Source organism: Malus domestica, chromosome 12 (assembly GCF_042453785.1).
Source record: "Malus domestica chromosome 12, GDT2T_hap1".
Taxonomy (NCBI): Eukaryota; Viridiplantae; Streptophyta; class Magnoliopsida; order Rosales; family Rosaceae; genus Malus; species Malus domestica.
The window spans coordinates 7,433,529-7,458,410 of record NC_091672.1 but is presented as its reverse complement, the minus strand read 5'-3'; the positions used below and the strand labels follow the sequence as shown (position 1 = coordinate 7,458,410).

Genomic DNA, 24,882 nt, shown 5'->3' with positions numbered 1-24,882 from the left:
CAATTTTTTAGCCTAATTTGGTTGCTGACTTGTATTATAATGCTAATTTCACCGGTGTCGTTGAAACTCCATGAGCTTTGATTGTAATAGATGTTTCGTTAGGGGTCACGTGGTGAGATATGTATGACAAATTAATGAGAAGTTGTTAAGAGGATGATTGAATTAACCACACAATATAAACGATGATATTTACGTGTTTGTGAGATAGCGTGAGATTAGAGAAGTGGATTTTGGCCCACTGAAATTTTTGCTTGGTCGTAGAGATATGAGTCGTGCAAACCCGAATAATTGTGAGCCATGAATCTATGTCTTGTATGATTTTTCTGCACTAGTATAGAAAATACAAGATGTTAAAGGAGAACTATTAAACTCACTAGATATTGAGTTATCACACCATATGTAATTATTTGTAGTGCAAAGAAGTGGTTACATATATTTTTGTAAAAAATAATAACCCCTACCCTATATATTTGACTTTTTTTTTTTGGTCAAGGAACCTTTACATTTGACTAGAATATGCATGGACAATTTCCTACAAGATAGGCTTGCTGACCATAATAACGTTAACAATGGCCCATACAAATGATATTATATTCAGTAATAAATTAATTAATTGGATATTTATTTGATCTATAAATATTATATGGGATATGATTTTTACACATTTTTTTTAAAATTTTTACCACACTTCAATATAATTGTATGATTTATTCAATTTTATGTGCATAAATAAAAAAGTAATTTCATTTCTTTATGATTATATCTTTTTGAATTCTTTTATAATATTAAATCCTCGGAGTGAGTAAATTTCCCTATTTTTTTTGTTTGAACATGTCAGTTGGACTGTTCATTCAATTTTGGATCAAAGAAAAACAGAATATTAGTTTAATATAGAATGGTAAATAAATGAATGCACTGTTTGTACCACTACCTTTTGCAATCCTCCAAAAGTTACGATGTTGCATTTTTTGCTGATAGCCCCCTCGACCCATCAAACAAACCCAGCAAATCCTCAACTCCTCTTTCTTCTGACTCTCGTATACTCACGTATACTCACTCTCTCCCCGCTTCACTGATAGGTTTCTCTCTCTCTCTCTCTCTCTCTCTCCTCCTCCTCCTCCTCCTCCTCCTCCAATGGCTGCTTCCTGCAGATATCCATTGCTTCTCTCTCTAACAATCTCCATGTTTTTCCTTCTTACTTCAGCATTGTTATCTGAACCAGACATTCTTCTCACATTCAAGGCCTCCATTAAAGACCCCCAAAATTCTCTCTCAAGCTGGTCCAACACCTCCGCCACCCACCACTGCCAATGGGCTGGAATCACCTGCACCGCCGCCACCACTACCACCACCACCACCACCACCGCCACACTTTCTGTCACCTCCCTCAACCTCCAAAGCTTCAACCTTTCAGGTGACATTTCACCTTCAATCTGTGGGCTCCCCTATCTGTCAGAGCTCAACCTTGCTGACAACTTCTTCAACCAGCCCATCCCTCTCCACCTCTCTCAGTGCACTTCTCTGGAGACTTTGAATCTCAGCAACAATTTAATCTGGGGTACACTTTTAAACCAGATTTCTCAGTTCGGTAACTTGAAAGCTCTTGACTTGAGCATAAACCATGTTGAAGGAAGCATCCCACAAGGCCTTGGTGCACTCCACAACCTCCAAGTTCTCAACTTGGGTAGCAACTTGCTTTCGGGTAGGGCATTTCGTTTGGGGTCACAAAACATTTTCGAATTTACGATTATGTCAATCAACGTTATGTGCTTTTGATATTGATCTTAGTTGGAAAGCAACTTGCTTTCATATGAGTATTTCGCTTGAGGTAAAAAATATTTTCGATATTAGAATTAAGTCAACCAATATTTTTTGCTTTCGATATTGACCTTAATTGAAGAGGAAAATTTTCTATTGACAATGTTAGCAAATCAAGTGTTCATTGACACGACGGAATATGAAATTATTTACTGATCTAAATCAAATTTGCTATTTTCAGGTAGTGTGCCTTCTATTTTTGGGAATTTGACTGAGCTAGTTGTTCTTGATCTGTCTCAAAATACTTACTTGGTGAGTGAGATTCCCACCGACATTGGGAAGCTTGTGAAGCTTGAGAAGTTGTTCTTGCAAAGCTCTGGTTTTCATGGTGTAATTCCTAATTCCTTGGTGGGTTTACAAAGTTTGAGTGTTTTGGACTTTTCCCAAAATAACTTAACAGGTAGGGTTCCTCAGATGCTAGGGTTTTCTCTCAAGAACTTGGTGTCTTTTGATGTTTCAGAGAATAGGCTTTCTGGGTTTTTCCCAAATGGCATCTGTGGTGGAAAGTACCTTATAAACCTCAGCCTTCACACAAATGTGTTCAATGGTACAATACCTGACTCCATTAGTGAATGCTTAAGGCTTGAGGTGTTTGAAGTTCAGAACAATTTGTTTTCTGGGGATTTCCCAGTTGGGTTATGGTCATTGCCCAAAATTAAGCTCTTGAGAGCTGAGAATAATCGGTTTTCGGGTGAAATACCTGATTCGGTATCAATGGCTGTTCAATTGGAGCAGGTTCAAATAGATAACAACAACTTCACTAGCAAAATTCCTCATGGTCTTGGGCTAGTCAAGAGCCTGTATAGATTCTCTGCTTCTCTTAATGGTTTATATGGTGAGCTCCCTACAAATTTCTGTGACTCCCCTGTTATGAGTATAATGAATCTCTCCCACAATTCGCTTTCGGGTCAAATTCCGGAGGTTAAAAAATGCAGGAAGCTAGTGTCACTGTCTTTGGCAGACAACAGTCTTAGTGGGAATATCCCACAATCCCTTGGGGAATTACCAGTGCTAACTTACCTTGATCTTTCGGATAATAAGCTTACTGGTCCCCTGCCACAGGCGCTTCAGAACTTGAAGCTTGCACTCTTTAATGTTTCCTTTAATCAGCTATCTGGTAGAGTTCCCTACTCTCTTATTGCAGGACTCCCAGCTTCATTTCTTCAAGGAAATCCTGACCTTTGCGGTTCAGGATTACTCGATTCTTGTTCTGATGACCAGCCAAGACACCATTCTTTTGATTTTACAACCTTGACATGTGTCTTGGTATCTATAGCTTTTGCTGTTGGGACTCTCATTATCACTGGTGGGTTTATCTTTTATAATCGATATTATAAGCAGAGAGCTCAAGTTGGCCTTTGGCGTTCGGTGTTCTTTTATCCTCTCAGAGTCACTGAGCATGACTTGATGATGGGAATGGATGAGAAAACTGCTGCAGGGTGTGGTGGAGTATTTGGTAGAGTTTACATTGTAAGTTTACCAAGTAATGAACTTGTTGCTGTGAAGAAGCTTGTGAATTTTGGGATCCAGTCTTCGAAAGCTTTGAAGGCTGAGATCAAGACCTTGGCCAAGATCAGGCATAAGCACATTGTAAAAGTTCTGGGATTTTGCTATTGCGATGATTCGATATTTCTGATATATGAATTCCAACAGAAAGGGAGCTTGGGGGATTTGATCTGCAGACCTGATTTTAACTTGCAGTGGAGTGTTAGATTGAGAATTGCCATTGGCATTGCGCAAGGACTGGCATACCTTCACAAAGATTATGTTCCTCATTTGCTTCATAGAAATCTCAAGTCAAACAATATCCTTCTGGACGCAGAGTTTGAACCAAAGCTCACAGATTTTGCTCTTGACAGAATTGTGGGAGAAGCTGCCTTTCAGTTAACCATGGCTTCGGAATCTGCTCTATCCTGTTACAATGCGCCAGGTAAGAGAAGTGGGAATTGAAAGGATTTATGCCTGTAGTTTGTTGCTGCAAATTTATGCTCGTACTATTGTTTTCTCTGGAACTATTGCTATCTACTCATCATCTGTATCTTAAGTTGCATTGCAATCTCTCAGATTATATATCGTATCTGTGGTCTTCGAATATTTTCTTGGTCATTGAAATATGTTGATAGTAATCAAAATGTGATGAAAACACTCATGACATGCTGACATGCTGCCAAATATTTGTATAGCTAATGTATACTGAAAAATTTGGTCACGCTCTTATGACATTTACTTGTTGTTTGCAGAAAGCAAGTACAATAAGAAAGCAACTGAACAAATGGATGTTTACAGCTTTGGTGTTGTACTACTGGAGCTAGTGACAGGCCGGCCAGCAGAGCAAGCAGAGCCATCTAAATCTCTTGACATTGTAAAGTGGGTGCGACGAAAGGTCAACATTACAAATGGGGCTGTCCAAGTTCTTGATCCCAAGATCGGAAATTCTTCCCAGCAAGAGATACTAGGAGCTTTAGAAATCGCTCTCCGTTGCACTTCTGTGATGCCGGAGAAAAGACCATCAATGTCTGAAGTTGTGAGATCACTTCAGTCCCTTGACTCGAAGACCCACGAGGCAGTTATCGACTTCTCTACCTTTGAGGAGCATTGATCTTCATTCTAAACATTGGAGTTACAATGACTGCAATTTTTGGTTGCCTTGTATGTAAATTAAACTTCACGGATTCAGTTGTGATGGGGGAAAGAAAGATAAGGTTGGTTGGGCATGGTTTTTTGTGTCTGTTGTTCAACAGATCATTTGGGATTTGGCATTTGGTTAAACTGTAATGATATTTTTACAGTATAATATGAATGCCGTTATATATGCTGTTGATGCAAATTTTTGCCGTCTTCGGTCTTAACAAAAATGCACCTGCAAAACAATTAACAACTTTGATAAAAAACAAAAAGCCTCATGCACCCGCGGTTTTGGAACTTTGATCAAAGACCAAAAGCCTCATGCGCCTGTGGTTTTGGCAGTGTATTTCTGATGCATAAGTTAGTATCTCTGAAAAGAGGGAGTATTTAAGATTTTCACTGTATAGAAAAGGCGTACCATTCTTGGTGGAGAAATAGGGAATTTATAGGGAGAGTGACCGACCATTAGGGTAGGATTTGGTGAGAATATTCCCAAGATATTGTGTAAATAATATCTTGGAATTAAAGGTAATTGTCTTGATTAAATATAAATTGAATTACTTACTTGATAGGGTTTGTCTTCAATTGGGAGTGTATTAATAATAGGATTTAGAGATAATCCTATCATTAAATACCTTTGATTTTTTCCACGGGCAGTGGAACTCTGAGCATTCGTATTCTGTTGCTTGCATGTACAAGGATGCTGAGTTGTGCGTAGGATGCCCGACTCATTTAATAAGGGCAGTATTTTCTTTATTGGCTGAAAGTCTATGTGTTGCCTTCATGAATTTCGGGATTATTTTTGGCTCATGTGTTTTGGTTGATAGAGGCTTGAGGTGTTGTAGATGGTAACCAAATCCAACCCTTGGACAAATTAAAGATGGATTCTTAAATGGATCATTTTATAGACACTCATGGATTGTAGGAGTGGTTCGGTATGGGATCCAAAAGTGGGATCCCAATTCCAAACTAAAAAAATTTCAGAATGGGAATAAGAAGACTAATTTCAAACCCAAATTTCGGTATTCCCGAAAAGTTTTTGGTTTTTGGCTTTTGGGATGAAATTTGATATTTTTGGGTTGTGAGCTAAAATTTGGGCTTTTGGCCTGAAATTTTGTTACCCAATTTTATATCAATTGAAATTTAGGCTTTTTACCTTATACCAATTTGAAATTTCATACTAATTAAAATGCCAATTCATTCATACCAAGTCAAATTGACATTCCAAAGTTTCAAACAGCCTAATTTCATACTTTTACTTCTAATATAGTCTACTATCAAAATATTTAAATTCAACATGCATCCAACCAAAATAAATAAATAAATAAATATATATATATATATATATATATATATATTTGGTTTGGTTAGGGATTCCCTAACTATTGAATATGTAATCCCGATTTCCGTACCAAAAAGTTCGGAATCAGTTCGGTATGGATCTCGAAAATTTCGGTATTATACGTTTGAGAATTTTCGGTATGGGATTGAGATTTTTTTTGGTTTGGTTTGGGATTGTTGGGAAAGATTTCCAGCCCTAATGAATTGTCAATTAGACTTCATTCAACCAAACCTTCAATAATCAAGGAAAGTATTATCCACACGGTCATTTTGTTCTCTTGAAACTCACGTTTGTTTTTGACATTTAGATTGAATAAATTAAAGGAGAATGAAGAGAAAAAATTGAATAGAGTTTTTGCAAAAGAAGAAAAGAGTGAAAATTATATTTCCCATAGTTACAAAATCGTCTCCTTATGTTAGATGTGAATGATTCCTATATCCGGAATTTTTTAGATCTCAAATGGATTGGGTTAGGTTTGAACTGATTTGGACATATAAGAAGAAATGTGCTTGAAGAAGAATTGGGGTGGAAGTCTATTATAAGTTCGTGTAGGCTTCAATAGAACGAAAGAGTTGGCGTGTTAAATAGTTAGTTGTTAGGGGAAGGAGAATTCAGGGAATCTAAGAATAGGCATGATTAATTTCCTCAATTGCAGTAAAGAGACATATACAACCTAAAGTATCTATACGCTAGTATCTATTTGTCATTTTTAATGCAACAATATATTTGCACGAAAAGGTAGATGGAGGAATAAATTAGTTTTGAATTTATTGAGTCGTGATGGGGAAATGAAGAAGATGGTTGGGTATTTATAGAATAACAATATAAAAAAAATTCCTAATTTTTTCCCCTTATTTTTCCTATTTTTTAAAATTTCTTTACCATTCGATTAATCTTGGCAGTTGATTTTCAAACTGATATGAAATCAGACACACCAAAATGTGCCACGTGTCCCAATAGCAACATTTTCTATTTTTTTTTTCATTGGAAATCTAATGGTTAAGATCATCTAGCCGTTGGAAATCCAACGACTCACAGCAAGCCACGTCATGGAGTCTTTGGGCTCTATTATTGGTTTGCTGCAGTGGGGCCCACCCATGCAGTTGCTATTAGCCACTAGCCGTTTGTCCAACGTGCATTACACATGTACGACAAAAAAAAAAAAAGGCAACTGACATCAGCTTGCCTTCTGGCACAAGGTCGAGCTTATCTTGCTCAGACTTTTGGACGGGCTGGTGTTGGCCCACCACTTGCCTTATTCCATTTGGCCAGCTGGAAGGGTTTTTTTTTGGGTTGGAGGTGAAATTGGTAGCAGGTGGAATAACCTGCAATTTAAAATCTATATACGTGCTTGTCTGACTAGTCAGCAACACTCATCAACCAAGATGAACAGAAGCTCGACAACTTTTGTCACTAATCGATTGTCCGTGAAAAATGTAGTTGTATGCATCGTGTGCATACTTTATGGAGAAATGTTTTTTGCACTCAGCTAAAGCCTTCTCATCTATTGCCTCCAACATCGGAAATGTGTTACTCACCAAAAACAAAACTACCGCAATTGGAAAGATGTTTATTCCGGCCATGCTTCGAAGAACGAGTAACTTTTAATGTTCTCAGAGAATGATGTATTTGATGGAGTTAAGTTTAAGGCATGTGGCTCAATACTTATAAGGAATAAGGTGAAAGTAGGAATCATTCTAAAAATAAAAAAACGTAATTACCTTTAAAACTAAATAAGCAACATACTGAATTGCTATGGGATAGTAGATACGAGAGTTTCAAATTTTGGTATTTACGTAATATGTTAAAAATAACGGAATGGGAGATAAATTATTTAAATTGGAACTATTACAAACTACTTGTTATGTGCCATAATATTACTTCACTATCGAGTAATTTTTGCAACGAAAAAGCAAAAACTTTTTTAGTTTTATATGATAATGACAAAGTAATATGATTATGAAATTAATTAATAAGTGAAGAATTGCTGAAATACAATAAAATAAGTAAATGAGCACCCTTTTTAGAAACTTGTTTTAGAACAAATATTATATCAACCTAACTTTCTAAACACGAAAGTGTGAAATGAGCACCCTTTTTAGAAACTTGCTTTTGTTTATTCAGACTACATGCACAATATAAAAATAAAAAATAAAAAATAAAGATATGAATAAGTGTGAAATGAATAGATTTCATGAACCAGGAGTATGCTGAGGTTCATCGATTACAAGAGCTTAAGTGTGAAATGAATAGATTTCACGAATTTTGTATGTACAACTGTAAACACGAAAATTCTATATTGAATGAAACAAGAACACGTATACAAAGTAGATTTGTATTGATGAATTTGTAGGGTTACAATCTCTATTTACAACTTTCCTCTGATTCAGTCTTCAAATTTGATGTAGATGCGTAGGTTGTGGATCCAAGGGTTGCGATGACTTGATCTCGGTCGAACAGTTGAACGATTGCTTCAAGTTTTGAGCTTTAAACAATGTGTGGATGGTCTTCACCTCAGGTTTAGGGCTGCGACAAAGGTGATGTTGATGTAGGATTTTGTTGATTCAAGGGTCTTGGTGACTTGATCTTGAATAGAATGTCGTTACAAATTTTGAGCTTGCAACAAAGTCTTGAAGGAATCGGTACAAGTGCTTGTTGATTCTTCAAGGGAATGCTTCGGCTTAGGTCGAAAGAAAGCTTTGGCTTTGGTTGAATGTTCTTTGAAGAGAGCTTTCGCAGCGTTTTAGCTTCAAAGATTTGGCAGAGGTTCTCCTTTTGTGAGAATTTCGGCCTTGAATGAAGAAATTGTCCACCTTGAATGTAGAAATTGCCGACCTTGAATATAGAAATTGTCGACCTTGTGCTTGTCTTGGGACCTTGTATTTATAGACTTCCAAAGCCGTGCCTTTGGGTGGATTTGGCTTGATTTGTGTTTTGATTTGTCCACAGGAGAATTTAGGCATGTTTTGTGTCTTAATTTCAGCCACTTGCCCTTGCTTGGCCGAATTATAGGGCTTTCTTGCTTATTTTGCGAGCAATATTTAATTCTTGCTTGTTTTGTGAAGTTAATTTAGCTTTCTTTCTGGTTTTGGGAGCAATTGGGCCCCTTGCCGATTTTAAGGAGATTTCTTCCCCTTTGTGGCATTTTAGGAATGCTTTTGAGCTTCCTTTGCTTGATTTGTGCCACATGTCATTGATGACTTGTTCATTTGTGATGAGTCATATGTCATGTGGAGCTTTGTGATGCATTATTTGTATGCAACGAAATTTACATGTCTACAAATGCCCCCACTTCAAGGCATGTTGTAGGCATGTGCTTGTCACATGTAGGAAACATGTTTTGAAGTCCTGTAATGTGAATATTCTAACTCAAGGGTCGTCGAGCCTTGATCTTGAATTAGTTTGCTTCTTCAAGGGCCGTAGAGGCATATGTTTTGAATTGAAATTATGAATTTCGTCAAGGGCCGTTGAAGCGTATTTCTTGAACGGAATATTTCTTCAAGGGCCGCTGAAGCTTGGTTTTGAATTAAATAAAAATTTTCTTCAAGCGCCGTAAATGCTTGATCTTGAACAAAACATTTCTTCAAGGGCCTTTGAGGCTTGATTTTGAAAGAAATGAAAATTTTCTTCAAGGGCCGTAGAGGCTTAATCTTGAATTAAACTTTTCTTCAAGGGCCGTATGCTTGATCTTGAATGCAATGCAAAATTTCTTCAAGGGTCGTAGATGCTTGATCTTGAAAGAAATTTTGGAAATGGATAAATCGGCACATACTTATTGTGTATATTGATTTTCCATAATTTTGACAAAATACATTTGGTGTATTTTGAATTTTTTTTCCTTGTGGTTGTAGGAAAAAAAAAAATGTTTTTCCTTCCTTAAGTAGGAACCTCCTTCAATTTTGGTAATGAGGGTGATTTCCTTCAAAGTGTTGGAAATCTTTGGTGATTTCCTTCAAGGTTTGGGAAAGATTTAATGCTTGTCCTTGGGTAAGTATGATTTGCATTTTTTTTCCTTTCCCTTTTTCTATTCCACGGCAAAGAGGGTATTTTCCCTTTTGGTTTGGGTCCTTGGTTTGGGAAACACGTCATCTGATTTTCATGTGAAGTTTGAGGTCGATTTCTCTTCTGGAAAGTTCTGTAAAAATATGGGAAACGTAGTTTTATCTCTTATCGTTTTAGGCATATATCGCACACCACTAGGAAAAATCAAGAAAGCCTTCAACTCGTCATTTTCCCACAGCTGCGCAGTTCTGACTGGAAAACAACTTTTGCGGGATTAACTTTGAAAATTGGAATGTTTAGCTTTAGGGAAAATTATGAAATTTGGACACAACGATTATCAGCCTCTTAGCTTCCTTCTCCAATTGGCCTTGCATCAAAACTCATCTGGAAAGTTGAATTATCATAAAAAACGTCCTGCTTTCGTAGATTGGTTGAAACTTGCCATTTTTTGGTTGGAATTTGCTTCCTTCTTTTGGTTGGAATGTACTTCCTTCTTTTGATTTTCCTTTTTCTATTTGGTATGTACTCTCCCTTATAACATTAGGAAGCAATTGACCCCTATATATAGGACAATTGGGTGTGTGTTTTTGTCACAAAACACCCTTGTCGTGTGCTTGCTGCTTGTTGTTGCCGTGGTTGCTTGCTGTTGCTGATGTGGGCTACTTTCTTGGAGCTTGTTGCATTGCGTCACTTTTTACCACGTGGTGCTGTGCAAAAGACTGTAGTGGGGTTTTGCTGTGTAGTGCTTTTTGGTCGCAGTTTTCCTTCAGCGGTGACGTTGCTGTGTAGTGCAAGAAATTGCTTGCGTAATCACTGCGGGGTTACGTAGTGTGATTGCGTAGCATTTTGGTTTTCTTTGCTACTGTAGCGTGCTTTGAAGGACCATCTTGTAGCTGCCCTCTTTGCTGTGCTGCTCAAGCTTTGTGGCTGATTTCTCTTCGTCGTTGTGACTTTGTCATCGCCATCTTTCAACGCTCATGAAGTTTGTCTCTCATGTCTTTTGTTTTAGTGAAGCAATTTTCTTTCTTCTTGCCACCTCACTCTTATGCTTATGTTGCCTTGTTTTTTTGTTGCAACCATGGTATTTTTCAAGTGCTTTAAGAGCAATACCATCACCATTCTTGCGAAGGAAGGTGATTTGCAAGATAGGGGAACAACGTTGAAGCTTTGTGCGCCGTTGACTGGCCCTAAAGCGCTTGCTCTTCCTGTGAAAGACAACTCGATGCATTTCAAGTCGTGTTCTTTTGAAGTATCTTAGAAGGTGACATATTTTGGTCGACCAAATACGAAGAAGAAAAGGTGTACATCGATGATTCTTATCTTGAATCTTTCGCACCATGTTCGTGACAATCCGCCGGCTTTGTTTGAGCTTCTTGGTGATCGCATCCATAGCGCAGCTATGGCTTGGAATAGCACATTGTCAACTATTGGAGAAGCCGTCTTTGTTTTTTTTGCTCATTTTGTAATATGGCTTTGTAGCCAAATTCTTCCCTTAAAGAAATAAAGTATTCACATTCTTGAATTTGCTCTTTATTCTTCAAACTGTTTGTGTTTTTGTTGATGATGTGACTGTAATTGAGGTTTTAAAGTTTTAAATTGCCTATGTATCCTCGGTTGAGGAGGGATCAAGTCATGACGTAGTTCAAAGGAGTGATGAAATTTTTATGGTGATTTTGCTTTTCGTTTTGCCGTACATAGTTTATGCTATTGTGAGCCAAGAGTGTTGGGTGTTGCCTTTTAAGCTTGTGCTAACAAGGAGCATTGTGCCGTATGTAGTTTAGGCTCATGCAGGCGAGGAGCATTGTGTCATGTAGTTTAGGCTCATGCAAGCGAGGAGCATTATGCCGTGTGCAGTTTAGGCTCGTGTAGGTGAGGAGCATTGAGTGTTGCCTTTTAAGCTCATGCGAACAAGAAGCATTGGGTGTCGCATTTTAAGCTCGTGCGAATGAGGAGCATTGTTGCCGCCTTTTAAACTCATGTGAACAAGAAGCATTATGCTGTGTGTAGTTTAGGCTTGTGCAGGCGAAGAGCTTTATGCCATGTGCATTGTAGGCTCTTACGGGCGATGAGCATTTTGCCGTGTGCAATTTAGGCTTATATAGGCGATGAGCTTTGTGCCATGTGCAATTTAGGCTCATGCAGGCTAGGAGCTTTGTGCCGTGTGCAATTTAGGCTCATGTAGGCGAGGAGTATTGAGTGTCGCCTTTTAAGCTTGTGCGAACAAGGAGCGTTGAGTGTCGCCTTTTAAGCTCATGTTAACAAGGAGTGTTGTGTCGTGTGCAGTTTAGGTTCATGCATGCGAGGAGCATTGAGTGTTGGCTTTTAAGCTCATGCGAACAAGGAACGTTGAGTGTCACCTTTTAAGCTCATGTGAGCAAGGAGTGTTGTGCCGTGTGCAATTTAGGCTCATGCAGACGAGGAGCATTGTGCCGTGTGCAGTTGAGACTCGTGCAGGCGAGGAGCATTTGCTGTTTGGTTTAGGGGTAGTAATGCTTCAAGAATCTACCATTGATGGGGCCAATCTTTAAGTTGTCTTTTGCCATGATTAAGTAGGCGTCATTGGTGTATACCTCTTGTATTACGTAAGGTCCATCCCACTTTGATGTGAACTTGTTTTTTGTCTTGTGAGTTGTGATGATAGACCTTCGTAATGCCAAGACAAGATCTCCAGTTTGGAAAGACCTTGGGCGGACTTTCTCGTTGAATGCCTTAGACAGCCGTGCTTGGTATCATTCCAAGTGTTGTTGAGCTTCGAGCCTTCTTTCGTTGAGTGCTTCTAACTCTTGAAGTCGTAGCTTCGCATTTTCCTCTTCAGTTAAGCCTTATTGTATAGCCATCCTTAGTGAGGGGATTTGACTTTCGAGTGGCAGAACAACTTCCATGCCATATACGAGAGAATAAGGCGTAGCTTGGGTAGGAGTTCTATGTGTCGTCCTATATGCCCAAAGTGCTTCACTTATTCTTTCTTGCTAGTCTCTCTTTCTTCGGCCGATTACCTTCTTCAGGAGGTTGCACATCGTTTTGTTGAATGCTTTCGCGAGACCGTTGGCGGAGCATAATCCATGGCGTGAGCCTGGTGGCTCTGATACCATGTTAACTACATTGAAATGTTTGGGAATTGAAGAGAAAATCAAGAAGAAACGATGAACAGAAGGATGAACACAGAGATGTTAGAGAGAGAGAGAGAGAGTTTAGAGAGAGAAATATGATTTGTATTGATTGAAAGAATGAAAATTACACACTTTGTTTTTATACTAGTAAGCCTAACAACTCTAATCAATACTAATAAATTTGCTAAGTATATTTCTAACTATATTGCTGACTTGTACCCTTAATAGTGGGATCAATAACAATTTTCTCCAGCTCAACAGCATTCTATCAAGAAGTTGACGATTTCAAAATCACTTGCGCAACCATCGTACTCTACAATTTCCACTAGCTTGGGATAGCGATAAGAGCATTTCGATGCTTTCTTAAATCTCATTTCTCTTCTTCCGCATACTTGATACAACCGCAGCAAGGAAACAACTTAGTGTACATAGCACAAGAACAAAAGGTTTCAGGAAGTTTATATTCACATCTTTTGAACAACATAGCGCATTGGAATGGACTGGCAGCAAGGAGTCAACTAAATGACCAAGCAGCAGCGAGGGCTTTCGTAACTAAAATCTTCAGCATTCTGAAAAACGGAAATAAGAGATAAAGAAGGTACCGTTTCAAACTCAATAGCACAAAATTTAACACATTTTGTCAATCCAGCAGCAAATTTTAACCTTTTCATTAATTTTGTTTCACATTTTTCAATCCCAATGGTCAAGCAATCCAAGATGTTGAGTCATCTACTTGGATGCATAACTGATGTAGTAGTGGAGGAATTAGACATCAAAATTGAGTTGATGAAGCTTAGGGATGGCTTGATAACGAATAAGGTAAAAATGGAAAAACTAATATATTACTGTTAACTGCCAAGTACCGAAACAATCTCTAGATAAATTAAGTACTGCGCTCCTACTTTCTACAGTGGAAACTTTTGGGAGAGACAGGTATAACATGGCTCACTGACCTTTTCAATAGGATTTTGAAAACGAAGAAGATGCCAAATGAGTGGCGAATGAGCACTTTGGTGCCTATCTACAAGAATAAGGGCGACGTACAAAATTGCATGAACTATAGGGGTATTAAGCTAATGAGTCATACAATGAAGCTCTGGGAGAGAGTCATTGAGCATAGATTAAGGCAAGAGACACGGGTTTCGGACAACCAATTTGGGTTTATGCCAGGACGCTCAACCATGGAGGCAATCTATCTCTTACGAAGATTGATGGAAAGATATAGAGATGGGAAAAAGGATTTACACATGATCTTTATAGATTTGGAAAAAGCGTATGATAGGGTCCCAAGAGACATTCTTTGGAGGATTTTAGAGAAGAAAGGAGTACGAGTAGCATATATCCAAGCTATAAAGGATATGTATGAAGGAGCAAAGACTGCTGTAAGAACTCATGAAGGACAAACCGAAAGCTTTCCCATAACTGTAGGATTACATCAAGGCTCATCTTTAAGTCCTTACCTTTTTGCATTGGTAATGGATGAGTTAACACGACATATTCAAGATGATATTCCTTGGTGTATGCTTTTCGCAGACGATATAGTGTTGATAGATGAAACTCAGGAAGGGGTAAATGCAAAGCTTAACCTTTGGAGAGAAGTGTTGGAATCTAAAGGTCTTCGCCTAAGCCGATCAAAGACAGAATATATGGAGTGCAAGTTCAGTGCAAATGGAGGCCAAAACGAGTTAGGGGTGAGGATCGGAGATCAAGAAATACCAAAGAGCGACCGTTTTCGTTACCTAGGATCTATCTTGCAAAAGAACGGAGAATTAGATGGAGATCTCAACCATAGAATACAAGCTGGATGGATGAAGTGGAAGAGTGCATCCGGCGTGTTGTGTGACCGCCGTATGCCACTGAAGCTCAAGGGAAAATTTTATAGGACGGCAACAAGGCCGGCGATGCTGTATGGCACAGAATGTTGGGCGGTGAAACATCAACACGTACACAAAATGGGTGTAGCGGAGATGAGGATGCTTCGTTGGATGTGTGGGCACACGAGAAAGGATAAGATTAGGAATGAGGATATCCGGGGTAAAGTAGGAGTAGCCGAAATTGAAGGAAAGATGAGAGAAAATCGGTTACGGTGGTTTGGACATGTGCAAAGAAGGCCTACTGACGTTCCGATTAGAAGATGCGACTATGGGACAGAGGTTCAGGGCCGAAGGGGTAGAGGAAGACCTAGGAAAACTTTGGAAGAGACTCTAAGAAAAGACTTAGAGTACTTGGATCTAACGAAGGACATGACACAGGATCGAGCACAATGTAAGATTCATATAGCCGATCCCACTCAGTGACTTGGATTTTCCAAGTCTCCAACCGAGAAGTTTTCGTCACTCGGGAAATTAAGGGAACACTACCCCAACCTACATGCTCCACTCAGAAAGCTTCAACATACAAGCTTTAACAAAAGAAAATTCAAAGAACTTAGCGAAGAAGGCTTTGGTGTATTTAACACAATACGTTGAAATGAAGGAAAACTTATTTATTGATATCCCCGATAAGCTACAAATATGTACATATACATGAGTCAAAATAAGCACACAAGAGGGAGCCTTCACAAAGGTTGCTTAGGAGAAGTCTCAGCAGTCGGTAGAGCCCCAGAAAGAGAAGGCACCGGAGGGGGATCATTTGGAGCCTCAGTACTGGACAGAACCCTAGAAGGAGGAGGCATCAGAGGTTGATCATTTGGAGCTTCATTACGCGGTACAGCCCCAGAAGACGAAGGCAATAAATGCCTTTGGAACAAACCCACAAATTTCTGATGATCAAGTAAAACCTGACCATCAGTTTCCTTCATCTGGTCAAGCTTCCTCTTCATGTTTGTAGCATAGTCATGTGCGAGCCGGTGCAACTGTTTATTCTCATGCTTGAGCCCTCTAATCTCCTGTTTGAGACTCATCACTTCAGCCGCCAATGATTCAACTTGGCGGGTTCGAGCAAATAGGCGTTGGGCCATATTAGACACAGAACCTGCACACTGAACACTGAGAGCCAGCGAATCCTTAACAGCTAACTCATCAGACCGTTTGGAAAGTAGTCTGTTATCTTTGGGAGTGAGAAGGTTCCTGGCCACCACCGCAGCGGTCATATCATTCTTCATCACGGAATCCCCAACGGTAAGAGGACCAGTAGGGGAGACGAAGGATGGGCGCCATATGTTGTCTGGAGAAGGCGGGGTTGCCTCTTCAACAAGGTTCAAGTCAAAACGACGGTCGGAGGGGCCAGACATTTTCAAAGGTGTTGAAGAGAGAAGAGGTCGGACAAATCAAGATCTTAGAAGTGCAAGAATGAAGCTTCTACTGGTGGAGATTCAAGTGTGCTTTGGAACTTAATGCCAGCCCCTATAAAAATCTGCACTCGACGAAGCTTCAGAAATCGAAGAGGCGCCTGCTCAGAAATCGAAGAGGCGTTTGCTTTCTCAAAAGCTGGGCTGCTTAGAGATCACGAGGGTTGATCTCAGAAATCGAAGAGGCGTTTGCTTTCTCAAAAGTTGGGCTGCTCAAAGACCACGAAGGCCGATCTCAAAAATCGAAGATGCGCTCGCTTTCTCAAAAGCTGGGCTCCCCAGAGACCACGAGGGCCGATCTCAGAAATCGAAGAGGCACCTACTTTTCCAGCCTTTTCCAGCCTTGTCAGCACCTGTCACACGCACACTCAGTTTTGCGGAAATTATGGGCATTCTGTCAAAGACTTCTGGGGAAGTAGAAAACACATGAATCTTACTGTTCAATCACCCACTTCCCACACGCAACAATAGCTCATGGGTACCACAGATAACTTTGCCAAAGTTCTCTGCCAAAGTTGAGCACGTGAAGCTTGCAGCTCCCACTACATCGCTCTGACCAAGAAGGGTAAAAGAATAGCAAAGAAACAGCACTAACAAAGTTTAGACCCATAAATTTTGAAGGTCTAGCTACCATATTATTACCCACAAGGGTAAAGGAACAGTACCACTGCTGGATAATTGGAAAGTCCCTGTGTGTCAACCTCTGTGCTTCGTGGCAAGGTAGACTAGCAAACATGCCCAACCTTTACTCACATTCGAGAAAACACTCCCAATAAGATTGCTTGCTCCAAAATCGAAGAGGCACCGTCCTCCGAATCTCGAGAGCCAGACTCCCAACATGACTACTTTCTTAAAAATCGAAGAGAGGGTAAAGGAACAGTACCATTGCTGGATAATTGGAAAGTCCCTGTGTGTCAACCTCTGTGCTTCGTGGCAAGGTAGACTAGCAAACATGCCCAACCTTTACTCACATTCGAGAAAACACTCCCAACAAGATTGCTTGCTCCAAAATCGAAGAGGCACCGTCCTCCGAATCTCGAGAGCCAGACTCCCAACATGATTACTTTCTCAAAAATCGAAGAGACACTGCTCCCCGAATCTCGAGAGCCAGACCCCCAGCATGATTGCTTTCTCAAAAATCGATGAGGCATCGTTCTCCGAATCAATCGAAGAGGCGCTCGCTTTCTCAAAAGCTGGGCTGCTCAGAGACCACGAGGGCCGATCTCAGAAATCGAAGAGGCACCTACTTTTCTAGCCTTGTCAGCACCTGTCACACGCACACTCAGCTTTGCAGAAATTATGGGCATTCTGTCGAAGACTTCTGGTGAAGTAGAAAGCACATGAATCTTACTGTTCAATCACCCACTTCCCACACGCAACAATAGCTCATGGGTACCACAAATAACTTGTCAAAGTTCTCTGCCAAAGTTGAGCACGTGAAGCTTGCAGCTCCCACTACATCGCTCTGACCAAGAAAGGTAAAAGAATAGCAAAGAAACAGCATTAACAAAAGTTTAGACACATAAATTTTGAAGGTCTAGCTACCATATTATTACCCACAACTGTAAAGGAACAGTACCACTGCTGGATAATTGGAAAGTCCCTGTGTGTCAACCTCTGTGCTTCGTGGCAAGGTAGACTAGCAAACATGCCCAATCTTTATTCACATTCGAGAAAACACTCCCAATAAGATTGCTTGCTCCAAAATCGAAGAGGCACCGTCCTCCGAATCTCGAGAGCCAGACTCCCAACATGACTACTTTCTCAAAATCGAAGAGAGGGTAAAGGAACAGTACCATTGCTGGATAATTGGAAAGTCCCTGTGTGTCAACCTTTGTGCTTCGTGGCAAGGTAGACTAGCAAACATGCCCAACCTTTACTCACATTCGAGACAACACTCCCAACAAGATTGCTTGCTCCAAAATCGAAGAGGCACCGCCCTCCGAATCTCGAGAGCCAGACTCCCAACATGATTACTTCCTCAAAAATCGAAGAGACATTGCTCTCCGAATCTCGAGAGTCATACCCCCAGCATGATTGCTTTCTCAAAAATCGAAGAGGCATCGTTCTCCGAATCTCGAGAGCCAGATACCACAGACCACTTTTTCAAAGTGCTCTGACAGAGTTAAAACATGTGAAACTGGCAGCTCCCACTACCGTGCTATGACCAAGCAGGGTAAAGGAATAGCATTACTACTTGTTGTTAGGGAGACTCCTATATATGTCGACCTCCATCCCCAACGGACAGGCAGACCTGCAAAAATGCTCAACCCTTCATCATATCTGAGAGGGCATTCCCAACGAAGCCTTTCGAAATATTCAGCTTTCTTTCCCCCCGATAATACCTCTGCAAACAAGCTATACTAGAGCAAGAATATCTCATATCATCAGGGTTAAAAGCAAGAGTATCCCATATCATGCTTTTTCCCTGTCTTTTCTTTTGGCCTTGTTTTTACCTGCAAGACAAGGAGAAAGAGAGCAATCAGTCAGCACTTGGAATCAAGCTTCCAGCCAGGAACTGACTGCCTGGAACCCCTTACTTGATCACTTACCTGGCATTGCTCTCGAGTACTCATCTTCAACATCTTATGTTTCCAGGGAAGATTCCGCATCTGCTTGAGGAACAGATAGGGCAAGTGCGAAGGATACAAGGAAGCATGTGGAGACAAGCGTAACAGCACACGTGCCGATACATTCATTACTCTGTCAAAAGCAAAAGTATCCCATATCAGCAGGGTGGAACGTACTCTAGATTTGATGGACTTGTTTTGACCCTCAAATTCTTCAGTCGGCCTTATACTCTGGAGGAAACCAGAAAACCCTCCAGCTCAGTTCAAGAATAAGCCTGTGGAAAGTTACTTCTTCAAAAGCAAAAGTATCTCATATCATCTCTTCTCATTTTTCTTCTCTTTATCCTTCATGCTGCTGCAAGATGGGGAGAAGGTGAACAATCAGTCGGAGCTCTGATTGCTTACCTTGTCTGTCACCTCTTTCAGCAGACCCCCTAGCTCGGCGACTTGGGGGACTCCTACTACATGGTTTGTATCGCGCTTGACCAAGCCTGAAACTACAAGTAAGCTTCAAGTGAAATTGATACATTACCTTGTGCATCTCCACCAGTTAAAGATACCACCCCTGGATGGAGGAAGAGTACTTCCAGAGAAGATGCCACATCTACCTATGAGACAGATAAGGCAAGTCAAGACGACACCACACTCCGATACTTAGAAGTTTCGTGATTACGAGATCATTCTCCCACAATATTTCCTAATGTCATTTGTACTAAATCATTCACTTGTACTCACTAAATGAGAGCTTGAACCTATGTACTTGTGTAAACCCTTCACAATTAATGAGAACTCTTCTATTCCGTGGACGTAGCCAATCTGGGTGAACCACGTACATCTTGTGTTTGCTTTCCTATCTCTATCCATTTATATACTTATCCACACTAATGACCGGAGCAATCTAGCGAAGATCACAAAAAGCGATCGTTTTCGCTACCTAGGATCTATCTTGCAAGAGAACGGAGAATTAGATGGAGATCTCAACCATAGAATACGAGCTGGATGGAAAGAGTGCATCCGGCGTGTTGTGTGACCGTCGTAGGCCACTGAAGCTCAAGGGAAAATTTTATAGGACGGCAATAAGGCTAGCGATGTTGTATGGCACAGAATGTTGGGTGGTGAAGCATCAACACGTACACAAAATGGGTGTAGCGGAGATGAGGATGCTTCGTGGGATGTGTGGGCACACGAGAAAGGATAAGATTGGGAATGAGGATATCCGAGGTAAAGTAGGAGTAGCTGAAATTGTAGGAAATATGAGAGAAAATCGGCTCCGGTGATTTTGAACATGTGCAAAGAAGGCCGACTAACGCTCCGGTTCGAAGATGTGACTACGGGACAGAGGTTCAGGGCCGAAGGGGTAGAGGAAGACCTAGGACAACTTTGGAAGAGACTCTAAGAAAAAACTTAGAGTACTTGGATCTAACGGAGGACATGACACAAAACCGAGCGCAATGGCGTTCTAGGATTCATATAGCCGACCCCACTTAGTGGGAAAAGGCTTTGTTGTTGTTGTTGTTGTTGTTGGTCCTCCTCGTTTCCTTTCATCACAATTTTCTCCAGTTTAACAGCAGTCTTTGCAAAGAACTTGACAAGTTCTAACTCACTCGTGTGACCAACATACCCTACCAGTTCCAATACCTTGAGGTGATTATGGAAGCATTTGGGGGCCTTCTTATATTTTATTTCCCGTCTCTTGGATGTTGCGTACTCCTTCTGCAGCAAGGAAACAACAATTTAGTGTGTACATGCAACAGGAAATTCGAAATTCCGTTGAGTTTAGCTACCAGATAAAATTATTAACCATTAAACTTACAAGTCTTCATACATATTCGAATATGAAACAGTGGCAGGACAGGCTAACCATGAGTTTAAAAACGAAAGAAAAAAGGAACAACTTGTCATTTTAAAGATCTTCTTTTAGTTCTGTCCTGTGTTCCGCTCAATGGGTTGTACCAAAAACCAAGGACTCAAGGACATTATTAGGACAAAAACACAATCCACAGCTTCCAGTTACCACTAACAGTCCACTAGACACCAAAGTTCAATCTATTTGGTACGTTTTTTGTTCTTCAGAATCGGCAGTGGATGGAATGGAAGAAAAAGATCTACGAAGTTGAAACTTGAAACTGATGTTTGTAAACACAGATCCACAATACCCTGTAAAATGTTCATTATAGAAACCACCCTAACATCCATTTCACCAAAAATTAGATTAGCTTGATCAGCTACAAAGTAAAAACGTATATATAGGCAAAATGATCTAACAGGATCTAACACACAGCAGTAAAAAGGGTCGAAGAAATAATGGTAACACAGAAGTTCAACCTAAAGAGTCTAGCATACCAAAGGGTCACTCCAACTGTATAAGGGCATTATAAGTATGTGTGTGTGTGTGTGCACGCCCCCAACTTCAAGTTAACAAGATAATAGTTATCAATTGAAGAATACTTGAATTAGGTTCTAGAAACATATGATCCGTTTACCTCGTTTCATTACAGTGGTAAACATGACTTTGCCATTTTATATGAAAAACAATGTATGTTTCATAATGAAAGTAAAAGATGCATCACATAACAGCATGGTACTAAAATTTCAAAGCCAGCTAATCAATCTCATTAATACAATCACCCAATGTTCACATATAAAACCAAGCTTTACTGCATCAGAAAATCCATACCTTCAAGTATAACACAAGTCTGTGCAAGCAAGGAGATGCCCTCATGAAGCAAGTTAGTTGAAGAAGAGCAGAAGCATCATCTTCTCCCATTATTAATTCCAAATGCTTTAGATTTGCTAGTATAGGAAATACTCGATCCCTCTTGTACGACTGAAAGCCAAACAAAAAGTAAGGAACCAACGTAATTCAACAAATATATGGGAAATCGACACATGATAATTATATACACCAAGTACTCACCACTATTTCTTCACCAGTCAGTTTGAGAATCTCTAGATGAGAAAGACACCCCGAAAGTTGGGTGAAGACTACCTCTATGAAATTATTGCAGATACAGTTCTCAGAGATGGATACCTGACTAAGCCGCGGTACATTCCTAACAAGCAAGTGGAACTCATTTCCAACATAATTAAATGAAACAAGGTTTGCATTACAAATCTCAACGCTTTCAATATTTCCACATCGTTCAATATCTAAGCACTTCAATGCAATTGATGGACCAACAACCCTTAGATTTAACAAATTTGGGGCATGGAACACTGATAATCGTTCAAGAACTGGACAATTAGATAAGAAGTATTCAAGAACTTCTTGACCCACATCAACATAACTGAAATGAAGAACTTTGAGTGACTTAAAGCCAAGGTATACACAAGGGTTTAGGCTCAGAATATCACAATACAAGGCTGTAGAAGCAGAGCCTCTTTCAATACCTAAAAGTTCATGGGGAAAATTATAGCATGATTTCCGTCGACGATAAACACCATCTTCTGAGAAGTCCAACTCAAGAACTTGAGCTCTCTTTTTCAGTGCAAATTGAATCCATTTATTAATGGAATTTGAAAACCTATCATCTAAATCAAAAGCAACTCTGAATCGTTCAACGTTTGGCCAAGTATGCTGCTCCACCACACTATTCACCCAATCAACATACTTACAGATTTTCTGTTCTCGTTCGTCTCGATTGAGGTCAATCAAATTGCATAATGTTTTCCCGGCATCAAAGTTAAGAGTCCTTGTAGATGCCAACACATACCGCCACACATAATGCCATCGCTTAGAAAGGATACTAGTAGCTGCTGCTTCCTTTAGCGGCAAGAGGGTCAGTAAACTAACAAGAAGTTCATCAGTCAACTCACTGATTCGGTCTGCCAAGTTGTAGTCATACTTATTTTCTTTTCTCTTTCTCGAGTTGTAATCACACTTTGAATCGAGCTAAAAACAAAAGATAAAAAGAAAAGGTCAGAGTATTACAACGTAATCTTCTCTCTGTCGTCATTCTCTTAAATTACTAGATTGATTTAAGAAATAGAATAACCAAAACTATGAAAACAATTAGAAAACCAAACCGAACACTTCTTTGTTGTCATTCTCTTAAATTATTAGATTGATTTAAGAAATACAATAACCAACACAACTATGACAACAATTAGGAAATCAAACTGAACACAACCAAACTTTGAAATTTATGGAAGCAAACAAGAAAAAATGCTGCTAGAATAATAGTAAGATCTGGAAAATAAATGTGCACTTTTTATAATTTTATACCTTGTCTTGGGAAAATTAAGAAGTTGGTTGACACCCTGTTTCCTTCATTAAACTCACGTTGTTTTTACAGCTACTAACTGATCAAGTGCTTGGATAGTATGCAGTTGTGGTGGTATTAAATGCTCAGGAACGGCAGCGTGAAGAGCAAAAGAGATGAAGATTTTGGAAGCTTTTTCATTTTCTATGGATTCTGTAAGGAGTTCTTTTGTTAAGCAGGCATCCCCTACCCCCTATCAATTTATTTTTGTTGGTAAATTGGTTCAAAAGTCCTTTCAAGCTTAACAGGTTTTTAAGAGGTGAATCTTTATAAGAATGGCTCAATATAACAGTAAATCAAGGAATACATACGGTATCACATATGCAGGGAAGCTCTATGAAATAGGCTCTTCCTGTGCCAGAGAAAGCATTATGAAGTAGGCCCTAACTCTAAACACAGGGTTATAGAGCTTCTTGGGCATGGACAAGCATTCTTTGCAGGGCAAAAACTGTATACAGGCGGGACAATGTGGCAAGTTAAATCTGGTAATATCATTGACATATTGAATTCTCCTTCTATCATGGCTATCCCCAATAAAGTTTACATATATCCTAACCTTACTGGCTCCAAACTGCTCTTTTCCTACAAAAGTTAGTGACTTGGTTTAACAAGGATTGAATTTCTTGGTATCACATTACTATTCAGTTTGTAGCTTCTCCAATTGAGGAGGCTAAAGCAAGTCTGAAAGTGCTTCCCTGCTGAAACAACAATTTTCACAACGGATTGATAAAATCTTATGGAATATTGGATTATATGGAATTGAAGGGTTCTAATTCACTGCCAAAAAAAAACCTTATTTTTGTTTTAAATTTTAAAATGTTCATTTTTTAAAAACAAGAATTGTTAAAATTCCTCTTTTTTTATTTTTTATTTTTTATTTTTTAATAAGAAGAATGTTTGTTGTCATTGTATATTACAAAAAATTCAAAAAAATAAAAACAAAAACTATACAAGTAATTCATTTAATTTAATTTCAGGGCGAAGAATTTCTTACCTGCATTGCTTTTTGCTCTTCTGGGTTATGACCAAAACTCGTCAGCGAGTTTATCGGCAGTGAAAGATCAAGGCTTTATGGCTCAATGGATTTAGATTTGGCTAAAGATCGAGGCTTTGGATCGAATTCGAGCACCCAACAAAAGCTTCAGCCCGTCCCTTTCTCGATGGTGTTTTGCTGAGTGATGACAGCCTCTGTCCAGTCCAAGGTTCGCAACTGTTTGCCTGTTCTGTTCTTTTGTTCTTTTTTTGGGAAAATTGCATTTCAGCCCTGCAATGCTAGTACACCAACTTTTTAAACTAAGGTAAATTTTGTATATTATATGGCAGATCTATGATTTACAAATTGGATTTAAAAAGGGTAGTTGTAACGAAAAGTCCACGGTACTGTTTACTTTAACGAAAAACCACATTTTTACACTAAAAAGTCAAACCTTATACTATTCACTTTACCATTTATTTTGTCCTTATCATTAAAACTCAAAGTTTTCAAACTATTTTCATTAGTTTTCCTTTTAAAAAGTTGATATACCTAGAATTACTCAAATTCCTAACTTTGAACTCATTGACATTATTTTGGCTAAAGGATATTTGACTTATAATCGTTAAAAAAAATTGGAAAATCGATTATATAAAAGTATGATTGTGTAAAGGAAAATTTTATTTGAACTCATGTAACATTTTTCTACTCTCAGCTTAAATTTTAGATGTTAATTATCTTTTTTATCCCATTGCATAATTACCATTAAGTACAAGATGAAATTAATAATAAAACTAAAATTTATCAATAAACCCACACATTATAATTAAACTCCATCATGACTCCTTGTTTATCTTTTGTTCATTTCGGCTAAAACCCTATAACTTTTAT

At 39.3% G+C, this 24,882-nt stretch overlaps 2 protein-coding genes across 2 annotated transcripts; one reads left to right on the top strand and one right to left on the bottom strand.

Annotated features, from left to right (window-relative positions):
* Window positions 1–1,085: 1,085 nt before the first annotated feature.
* LOC103437060 (probably inactive leucine-rich repeat receptor-like protein kinase At5g06940) lies at window positions 1,086–4,645 on the top strand. The gene is made up of 3 exons (XM_029090576.2): window positions 1,086–1,702; window positions 2,000–3,748; window positions 4,059–4,645. The coding sequence occupies exons 1-3, from the start codon at window positions 1,135–1,137 to the stop codon at window positions 4,415–4,417; spliced, it is 2,676 nt and encodes an 891-aa protein (XP_028946409.1). The 5' UTR covers window positions 1,086–1,134; the 3' UTR covers window positions 4,418–4,645.
* An 8,887-nt stretch (window positions 4,646–13,532) lies between these two features.
* LOC103428201 (F-box/FBD/LRR-repeat protein At5g22700-like) lies at window positions 13,533–24,289 on the bottom strand. Its single transcript, XM_070809878.1, has 5 exons — window positions 24,013–24,289; window positions 21,674–22,648; window positions 21,434–21,583; window positions 20,241–20,469; window positions 13,533–13,814 (listed from the first exon to the last, which is right to left on the bottom strand). Exons 1-5 carry the CDS (start codon window positions 24,016–24,018, stop codon window positions 13,732–13,734), a joined length of 1,443 nt encoding a protein of 480 aa, XP_070665979.1. The 5' UTR covers window positions 24,019–24,289; the 3' UTR covers window positions 13,533–13,731.
* Between the last annotated feature and the right edge of the window lie 593 nt (window positions 24,290–24,882).

What these genes read in the sequence shown, in the direction of transcription:
- LOC103437060 (XM_029090576.2), top strand. Translation starts at nt 1,135, where the DNA reads ATGGCTGCTTCCTGCAGATATCCATTGCTTCTCTCTCTAACAATCTCC. An exon ending in GGGTAGCAACTTGCTTTCGG is followed by an intron (nt 1,703 to 1,999) that starts GTAGGGCATTTC and finishes TGCTATTTTCAG; the next exon opens with GTAGTGTGCCTTCTATTTTT. An exon ending in ATCCTGTTACAATGCGCCAG is followed by an intron (nt 3,749 to 4,058) that starts GTAAGAGAAGTG and finishes TGTTGTTTGCAG; the next exon opens with AAAGCAAGTACAATAAGAAA.
- LOC103428201 (XM_070809878.1), bottom strand. An exon ending in TGACTGGTGAAGAAATAGTG is followed by an intron (nt 21,584 to 21,673) that starts GTGAGTACTTGG and finishes TTTGGCTTTCAG; the next exon opens with TCGTACAAGAGGGATCGAGT. An exon ending in GACTTGTGTTATACTTGAAG is followed by an intron (nt 20,470 to 21,433) that starts GTATGGATTTTC and finishes TCCTTGCTGCAG; the next exon opens with AAGGAGTACGCAACATCCAA.